Source organism: Trypanosoma rangeli, assembly GCF_003719475.1.
Source record: "Trypanosoma rangeli strain AM80 chromosome Unknown Tra_15.4_contig_00377, whole genome shotgun sequence".
In the NCBI taxonomy this organism is placed as follows: domain Eukaryota; phylum Euglenozoa; class Kinetoplastea; order Trypanosomatida; family Trypanosomatidae; genus Trypanosoma; species Trypanosoma rangeli.
The window spans coordinates 8609-17852 of record NW_021706115.1 but is presented as its reverse complement, the minus strand read 5'-3'; the positions used below and the strand labels follow the sequence as shown (position 1 = coordinate 17852).

Genomic DNA, 9244 nt, shown 5'->3' with positions numbered 1-9244 from the left:
ATACACCATACACACGAAACTAGTATAAGTAAACATACAGATATGCACCAGTGAATGTATGAATTTAATGGTGGTGGTGGGACCGAAAAAAAAAAAAAAAAAATGATGGACGTACCCACCCCCCTTCTCTCCATCTCCACGTACCTTTTTTTTTTTTTTGTTTCTTTCTTTCCTGTCGCCTCGCAAAAATACAGGCCCCCTCCCTCCCTCCCTCCCCTCCCATTTCATTAGTGGTGTTGTTTATTATTTTTGGTATTTGGGCTTCTCTATCCCTCCCTTTTTCTCATATATGTTATATGTATATATATGAGATGTCTCTGTTGGCGATCCGTCTATTTCTGATCTGACATCCTGCGGGAAATAAACGTTTAATCCACGTAATCCTCTCGGATACACACAACCATATAAATATATATATATTTATACATATATATATATATATACATTAAACATATAAAAGGAGTTCTATACGCCACTGTTGCCGCAAAGAAGTGGCTGGAACGCACCATTTCGTATTCCCAAAATGTGGATTCCTTCTTTCTTTCTTTTACGTTTTTTTTATTATTATTTTTATTTACTTTTGTGCTTTCGTGGCGGCCACTAAAAAATCGGATTGCCATTCTCGTCATCATGGCTATCTCTGCTCTGGGGAGTCACCGGGGATGGAGAGATTATCGTGACGACGCGGGGTCGTGCAGGTAGGAGGGAGTTCTTGGTGGCACCAAACACTGACTTATGCTCCTGCAACAGGGAAGTCGTCTTCAGCGCCGCAGGTTGCCCCACTGTTTTTGTCGTTATGAGATTGCCATGGGGTGACGTCGTGGACGTTTTTTTCTCGTCTTTTTTTTCCCCATCCTCCTGCTTCGTCTGCGCGCGAAACAAAATCGCCACCAAACGATCTCGCTCACCCCCATCATCACTGCTACCGCTGTCGACACACCCCACACTGTTCCCCTTCTTCGTCACACTGCTCTCACCTGTTTTCTGCCCGCTTCCTCTACCTTCCCTGCCCGCATAGCCATCGTCATCGTCGCCCCAGTGGACTATTTTATTTGGATATTCCTTGTGTGTCGTCTTGGATGAGGCGTCGTTCCCCCCGACTTCCGAGCCCTCACTCAAGATATAAGGATCCCCGGCGTGTTTGCCGTCAGCGCCGTCCTCATCAGTAAACTCCACATTAAACTCCACAACATCTTCATGCGCCTCCAACGCGCCCTGCCCACTGAACTCCCCGTCATCACTTACTGCAGATATCTGCGGTTCTTTTCCTGCACTCCGTCGAATAATATGCGCGAGTACATTGCCACCACTACCACTACCACTGCCCCTAGCACCTTTACTATCACTACCAATGCCACTGTCGTTGTCATGGCTCTTATCATTAACGAGAAAACAAGGCTTCACCGCCTCTAGCACTTCAGCTTCTTTAGCATCATTGGTGAAGCTCACTGTTTTGTTTTCGTTCATTTTGAAAGAAGCGTCATTCTCTTTGTTAAACTCATTGCAGTCAGATACTTGGGTTTGCTTTTCGTCCTTCGAGGGGTGCAGCGGTTCCTCCTCTGTGTTCCTTAACGTCTCGGATACAACAGTAGGCGATACAACGACACTCGAAACGAGCACCTCATGCTGATTCCTTGTTGTTCCCGCCTCCTTCTCATCCGCTTTCTCCCTGGCATCTTCCTCCGCAGCTTCGCTGTCACTGTCACTAGTGCCCAATAGCAGCGGAGGTAACAAGGTTGGCATGGCGACAACGACGGTGGAAATCGCCCCAGCAGCTGTTTCCCTCACCGATCCCTCCTCGGGGGCACTCCAGACACTGCTATTGTTTGAATTACCTCTGCCATTCAATACCGGCAAGACCACCTTGACAGGATCGCCAGTTTCGCTCGGTTGAGCTGGAACGCGATTGATCTCTGCATCCGACTGTTGCGCCATCCCCTCAACTTCCTTCGCTTCCCTGTCACCGTGAAATTCATCCGCCTCTAATTTTTCAAGGTTGCTGTTGTTTGTCGGACGCTCAACACCCTTCTCAAGTTGTGTCGCGGAACTGGGGGTTTCCCCAGCGTTTGTTCTCTCGACCTTTTTCGACTCACCAACCCCAATTTTGTCAAATGTATTCTCTTCTGGAAGCGGAATTAAGACCCATTTGTGTTCCTGATCCTCAGGGTTTTCGTCTGAATGTTGGGGAGGCGTACGCCGTAACTCAGTCAACGGTTGTTTGAGTGCTTGAGAGTGCAACTCAAATGAACCCGGTTTGTTCTTCGCTGCCTCCCTCCTTTCTTGGCGCGTGGTCTTACTATTTGCCACTGAGTTTTTCCGTGATGAACAGCAGTTGCCCATTAAACCTCCGTTCCTTTTTTTGGGGTGGGTGGGGGTGGGGGTGGCTTTCGTTTCCTTTCTTCTTGTTCCGGGCCACTCTGTGCTTACCTTGCGCCCGCGTTTTTGAAATACTGTCACGCTCACTGGTAGAATAGTAGCGGAAGAAAGGGGACTGGCAACCGCTCTAATCAAGCCCTTTGTGCAGGCCCTTTTTCCACTGCGTCCAGTATCAATAAATATATGTGTGTGGATAGATAGATAGATAGGAAGATACCTATATGTAATATGCGTGACTGTGTGCCCACGGCCACAGCTCACTACAAGCAGAGCGAAGGAAAAAAAAAAAGAGCAATAAACCCACCAACCAACCAAATAAAATAAGCAGCATGAAGAAAGCTGAAAAGTAAAGAATGAAAAATGAGGCATATGAAAACATTTTTGGTAGTAGTAGTAGTATTATTTTGCTGACTGTGGTAGTGTACACGCCGTGGGATGCGGGATGCTATGAGTGCCACAGGAAGCGTAAAGAAGGCAAGAAAGGAAGTAGAAGAAAAACGGGGGGGAAAAAAAATGGGAATCTCAAATCCATCTATTCCCCTAGCGAATAATACGGCGACGCTTTGCGTGTGCCCATGCACCCAACGGAAAGCAAACGTTCTTTCACCTGTGCCTGCCCACTACCACGGAGACGGCAAACCACGTAACCAACCCACATCCTCCCACCTCCCCTTCAGAGCAGCCAGCCAGCAGGCAGGGAACACAGATCGCAACTAACGGAACAAACCTCAAAATGGTAACCACACCCCCACATATTTCCTTTGGCTCTGAAAAGCTCTCAGTGAATATTCTTGGAAACACCAAAACGAGGGGGACGGGAGGCACACGCCCGTCCGTCACGGCGCTCCACCGCTTTGTAACTCCTGCCATTACTTCCCCCAGAGTTAATCACACCCACAAAGAAGAGGCCTGCATTTTTCTGTGGTGTGCTCCGATTGCTCCCACCACTATGAACCACTGACAAACCTCCTCCTCCATCCCCCTCCCCTCCGATGACAAAACCCATGTCGTTGCGTTTCTCTTGTGTTTTGGAAATATTACAACCAACTCGGTTAGTCGCCATCAGATAAGAGCGCGATTGATCAATTGGCGTTGCCGCAGTAGACGTAGAATTTCCCATAAGAAGACCAAAGCGCTCTCGCCTGTTTGGACTCTGGAGAAGCTTTCCTTGCTTCTTCAGGCCAAGACCACAAACACCTTCGCTACGACTACTATCACTACTACTGCTGCTACTGCTCCATGCCACACTTCCAGGGCCTCTATTTCTTCGCCTGCTCCCTGGTTTCTTTGTTCTACTATGAAACGAGTTTGTTGAGGTGCCACCACTTTCCCCCTCAGCCCGGACGACAGATGACTTGTGGACAACTAATTTGGGCACTTGTCGAGATTGATTTATCTTTGAACTGTCTAGGGGTACTGTCGTTTCATATGGGTCTGCTGATAGCACCGCTTCATGCAAGCTGACACTGCCTCCGATACTGTCTGCGGGTGCCACGCTCTTGTCGAGGATTGGGGGTTTGGTAACTCCCCTGCCTGTTTGCTCCAGCGCAACATCGGATTCAACAAGATGCAAACGCTTCGATGCCGGGTTCCATGTTGGCACCATTTCCGGTACATTTTCCTCGGACCTCGGCGGGGAACTCTGGTCAGCTGTATTATGACTATTATTCACATTCCAGGATAAACCTTTAGTGGGAACTGACAAAAGTGAGGATGCATAATGCATGGACTGTTTGACACCAGGCGCCTGGGAGGCAACGAGAGACCGCCCACACTCCATTGCCTTGATATCACCAGGCGGCGTCACTGTGCGTATCTCACGCGGTGTGGGGCTGATACAACGGGAAGATACAAATGGAACTGGGAGTTCCATGACACCTTGGATGCCATCACCGTGGCGCCCATCTTCCACACTCGAGGTAGAGAATATCAAAGACACCGGGGGTGTATGTGCCTCATTGCCTGTATCTCTTCGCAATGTTGGAAATGATTTGTGGCTCACCGCCTTTGCAGAACAAGACTCATTCCATTGTACGCCATGGTGCGTTGCGCTGATGGAACCGCGCTCACCATAGGAGGGGAAGGAGACAGATGATACATTAAAATGAGTGAAGGCGTTGTCCTTGCCAGCTGTCTCTGGTACATGCTGGGGCTCCGCAAGGAGAGCCGAGACGGTTGGTAAGGAAGTTGGTGGTGGTGGAGACACAAGTGTGGAGCGGCGACCACTACGATTCATGGCCTCTGTTGTCGTGGCCCCCACACGATGTAGTGGATGTGCGGGTTCCCGCTTCGTTGCCCCCGCAACACTCGCAATCATGTCACGTTCAGCGTCACTGCACTGGTGTTGTGCCTCGTCCTCACGAAAAAGCCGCATAAACTGCGCATCAAGCTGGCCGCAGTAACTGCGCAGGCGAATCAGAGCCGACACATCCTCTATTCCAGCAGCATTGGGAGGAGAAAAACATTTTTTGGGCACAACGGCAGAAACGTGTGATTCAGCTGGAGGACGCGAGGTGCAGTCAGCAGTGGGAGCTGCGGTCGAGACGGCCTCACCTACACTCAAGGTGTTCAACCTTGGCTCTAGGATCGTAGGAACATTTCCCTCTGCTTCTCCAACGTTACGCATCTCCTTCCCCTCCTGGCACTGCTGGTACTGTGGCGGTGTAGGCGATGTACTTCGGTCTGTCGGGGGATGACGACCCGGGCGCGTTGTGATTTTCTCTTGGCGCGCCGAATGCAAATACGATACGGGGGACGACGAGCGTCCAGCAGCAGCGTCTCTTCTCAATGTCCCATCCACCGCCGCCGCGAGTGAGCGCCCCGTGTAGAACAAAGACACCTCGCGAGAGCCGTTGCTAGTGTGCAACCTTTTTGCGGACCATCGACGGTCCCTCAGTGAAGATGCAAACGGGGTGCTCTTCCCGGCACCATCACGGCAGCACGAAGTCGGCGTTGTGGACGTCTCACGGTTGAACTCCCCACCACCGGTCCAACAAGTTGTCCGACACACTGTTCCTTTCGTCAGGAAGTGCCTTGGTGCAAATGCAGACCGGAGGCTTCTTCCTGCATCGGCCGTTGCATCGATACTGTAGGTGTGACCACCGGACGACCCTTCGACGCTGGGGGTTGCACCGCGCCGTTGTCCCGTCAACTTCTCTGATGGCTGCGGGGGATGACCGTGACGGTGAGGCCGTTCCTCCACGTGGTGCAGCTGCGGGGGTGGGTGCTGACGCAAGGACCAAAAAAGTTCATCGTAGTCGCGCTCCAAGCGCGCCGTTTTCTTCTTCAGATATTCTGTAAAGACGCGCAGCGCGGCGGCGTCCTCGCGTGGGAATAACCCTCGCTGCGCGATCCAACGGCAAAGACGCTCCTCATCTTCTTTGATGCCGTTCCACAGTTTGTCACCCCACTCCAACGTGTCGAGGCTGGCACACTTGTCAGTGGGGGGAGTTGCCGACGTAGTGATATTTCTGTCCGTGAAGGCACCCTCCCCGCGCCCCGCGTCAATTCCGATGAACCGCGGTGCCACGTTACCACGATGTCGGGCGGCTTGGCGGTCGGGGGTATTACGCTGCTCCTCAATATCACCGCCCAGTCGCGATGCCAAAGAACAACCATGCGTACTTCGCTGCTTCTTCTCATGACGATAATAGTTTTGTTGTTGTTGCTTCCGAGGCTGGGGTGACGTCCACATTTCTTTCTCTTCTTCCTCTGCAGCCTTGGGTTGGTCGGAAAGAGGGGATGAATGAACTCCCACCTCACGACTCTTTTGCACTCGACGGAGTAGCTCACTTAAAAGTGTGGCTGAGGACGCAGCGGAGTTTCTCCCACGCTCCTGCTGCTCCCCGCAGCCGTTGTCGCAGTTTTTGCTTTCATTGGCGCCAACTGGCCATGGAGAGTATGGTAGTGGAGAGAAGGCCGACGCATCCGGCGTCTCAGATGCTATGGCAAGTTCTTTTTCGCCTTTTCGTGGCGTAGCAACGGGCGATGTCCACAATGTTGGCTCCTCATCTTGCTCCCTTTCCTGCTTCTGCCTTTTCCCAGCCGCACCGCGGCGTCTCTCACCCAACTGTTTTTGCCCTTTTCCGTTGCTCACACCCCGGCACCTGGTCTCCCCCGGTAAATCCATCCTCGCTGGTTGGCGCACGATGTATGTGTATGGCCCCAATGAGAATAACGCGTTGGAGGAATTGAGAGGCGTTGATAGGCGTCGGCTTGCCGTTTTGGGTTGTCCAAGAGACTTACCCAGCCCGAGGTGGTGGTTTTCGGCGTCACGACATGGTCGCACCCTTGTGGTTGCATTCCCTCTTGAAACCATAAATAAGTATGCGTGCGTCGTACACCGACTCTGTGCCCCCTCTCTCCCTCCCTCCCTCCCCGGTTCTCTGCTGTCCAGCACCACGATCTGCACGACCTATGTCTTCTACACGTAGAGCGAGTCACATGAAAGAGAAGCACCATGCAAGAAACAGGAAAAGGAGGGCAGTGGAATAAAGCTCAATAATAATAATAATAATAATAAATGTGTATATATGTATGTATGTATATATATATATATAAATAAATAAACAGCAAACACCTCGTACCACCTGCTGCGTCCTCATCTCCATACTTCCTTCACAAGGTCCACTGCTTTTGTTCCGTTTTCGCTTTTACTTTACGCACCTCTGGATTTGTGTCAATTCACGTTAAAGCTGCATTTTCTTTTTCCCCTCCCCTCCCCTCCCCACCTTCCACCCTTCTCACACCGATGACCCTTTTCGCACCTCTTGAAACCCCTTCTCACCACTGTTCCAAAAAAAAAAAAGAAAAAAAAGAAAATGATAAAACAACACACACACAAACAAAGAAATGGAGGAATGAGGTGTGGAGGGGAGCCAGATCGCCATAAAATGGGTGGTGGAGGTTTGGGTGAGAGGCAGAGTGAGAGGGCACGATGACCGAAATACAACCGATACCATAGGAGGAAGAAAATGGGAAACAAATTAAGAAAGGCGACGGGAGACGTGCTATGCGTCTAGGCATGTGTGGGAGAAAGGCCATGAATCTTTTTTTTTCTATGTGCATTCCTCCTCGTCTCGCCCATCCACCTTTTCCCCAGTCTAGTCCAGAAACACAAAAACAGCAAAAGTACAAGAATACCAGATGCAAACAACCTCCACGTTTTGCTCCTCCCCCTCATCTCCAGCAGTCCTCTCACTATGAGCCGTGTGCACCTGTGACATCTTTTGTTAAATATTTTATTCTTCTTTTCTACGTTGTGTTGTGTTTCCTCTTTTCCACCCTCCATGACGCGCCTTGTTTGTTTTTTTCTGTTTTTGTTTTTTGTTTTTGTTTTGCTTTCTTCTATTCATTTTTCCTTCTTTTTTTGTTTTTGTTTTTACCTCTTGCGCCGGCCATCCATATCCCGCTGACGACGTTGGCGGGCGTCCTCCCTGCGATCCTCGTACCGGTCGGTGGGTCCTGGGCCGTTGGCACCAACCTCACCGCCCTTGACACGCCGTTTCTCGCGCTCTTCCTTTAAAACATATCGCCCTCTGTATGCCTCGTTGGAGCCACTACCAGCGTTGGCGGCTGACGTTCTCTCCCTGCCGTATCCTCGCTCAGCCTTTACGTCCCGCTCCCTGTCCCTGTCCCTGTCCGAACGTGGCCTCTGATGACTCGATTCCCCATGACGGCGACGACGGCGGCGATTCTCCTCCTCATCCGCTGGATGGTAGCTACCGTGCGACCGTCGCTCATGATGTCTTGCCTCCTTGTCGTCGTCCCGTTCGCGTTTTCGACGCCCACTGGGGTCTTCTTCACGTCTTCTTTTTGATGCCGCATCGCGACGAGGGCTGCGACGGCGAGAGTTGTGACGACGGTGCGTTCGGCGTCGACTATTGTTGTTGCTGCCGCTTCTGCTTCGGCTGCGACGGCGGTGACGCGACAAGGTTTTCCTTTTCCCGCCATCGCCATCCGCTTCGCCCCCCTCACGACGATGCCGCTGCTGGTGCCGCAGTGGAGACGTGCTTGCACTCGAAGGTTCCCCCTGTGTAAGAGGAAAACGACGAGGAGGATCTCCCGCTGTCGCTGGAGCTCTCACTATCAAGAAACAACTTCGCCGCCGCCGCCGCTGTTGTGGCGCCCGGTGCGGCGAGCACAGAGTTGCCGTAATGCCCACCACTAATGGGTCGGCGGTGGCTGTGGTGATGTTGCTGTTGACTGCCAAGGAAGGGCGGGGGGCCATGCGCGCCGGGCATCTCGTGTGCCAGCAAGGCATCTGAGCCACCCCCCGCTGTGAATGGCGAGCTGCTGGAGTTATTAGGGAAGATGGCGTAAAACTGTTCCGGGTGGTCCCGCATCGCTGCATCCCAACCGATGAAGTTAAAATACTCAAGCCATTCTTGGCGGTAGATCCGTTCCTTAGTCTCCTTGTCGTACTCAGGGGGAATGACGTCCATTTAACCCCTTTCCTACCGAGATGAAGATGTTAAATACGTGTGTGTGTGTGCGTGTGTGTGTACGCGTGTGTGTGTGTACGCGCCTGGCGTGATGGCTGCGGTGACTCCCGTTTTTTTTTTTCCTGTGGGTCTGCGGCCTCTCTCCCAACGTTTTCTGCTTACTGTTCTGCTTTAGGTGAAACACACGCGCCCACTCGCACAAGGGTTCGCCACGGCAGCGTCAGCTCTCTCGTTGAGACTATTCTGCGGTCTTCCGTAACAGTCTCCCTCGTCTTGGGAAAAGAGACGCAGAATAGGGAGAGGAGAGAACGAACACGAAATCACCAGAAAATAATAATAATAAAATTGAGATTGATAAAGAAGAAACACACACGCACATGGTAACGCATGTGAAAACAACAACAACAAACAAACAAACAAACAAA

General features: G+C 51.5%; 3 protein-coding genes across 3 annotated transcripts, besides 15 other annotated features; all 3 read right to left on the bottom strand.

Moving 5' to 3' along the window:
* Positions 1-85: 85 nt before the first annotated feature.
* Positions 86-103: a microsatellite.
* A 42-nt stretch (positions 104-145) lies between these two features.
* Positions 146-171: a microsatellite.
* Positions 172-197: 26 nt separating this feature from the next.
* Positions 198-221: a microsatellite.
* A 181-nt stretch (positions 222-402) lies between these two features.
* Positions 403-443: a microsatellite.
* Positions 444-530: 87 nt separating this feature from the next.
* Positions 531-545: a sequence feature (A-rich).
* Positions 546-576: a microsatellite.
* Positions 577-590: a sequence feature (A-rich).
* A 10-nt stretch (positions 591-600) lies between these two features.
* TraAM80_08126 (uncharacterized protein) lies at positions 601-2340 on the bottom strand (the record flags this gene model as incomplete). The annotated part of the gene is made up of 1 exon (XM_029384886.1): positions 601-2340. One exon carries the CDS (start codon positions 2338-2340, stop codon positions 601-603), a length of 1740 nt encoding a protein of 579 aa, XP_029235331.1.
* Positions 2341-2568: 228 nt separating this feature from the next.
* Positions 2569-2592: a microsatellite.
* Positions 2593-3154: 562 nt separating this feature from the next.
* On the bottom strand, positions 3155-6694 carry TraAM80_08125 (uncharacterized protein; the record flags this gene model as incomplete). The annotated part of the gene is made up of 1 exon (XM_029384885.1): positions 3155-6694. One exon carries the CDS (start codon positions 6692-6694, stop codon positions 3155-3157), a length of 3540 nt encoding a protein of 1179 aa, XP_029235330.1.
* Positions 6695-6731: 37 nt separating this feature from the next.
* Positions 6732-6754: a microsatellite.
* Positions 6755-6865: 111 nt separating this feature from the next.
* Positions 6866-6876: a microsatellite.
* Positions 6876-6898: a microsatellite.
* Positions 6877-6943: a microsatellite.
* Positions 6944-7171: 228 nt separating this feature from the next.
* Positions 7172-7228: a microsatellite.
* Positions 7229-7756: 528 nt separating this feature from the next.
* On the bottom strand, positions 7757-8605 carry TraAM80_08124 (splicing factor PTSR1 interacting protein; the record flags this gene model as incomplete). The annotated part of the gene is made up of 1 exon (XM_029384884.1): positions 7757-8605. The coding sequence occupies one exon, from the start codon at positions 8603-8605 to the stop codon at positions 7757-7759; it is 849 nt and encodes a 282-aa protein (XP_029235329.1).
* Positions 8606-8856: 251 nt separating this feature from the next.
* Positions 8857-8896: a microsatellite.
* Positions 8897-9212: 316 nt separating this feature from the next.
* Positions 9213-9244: a microsatellite.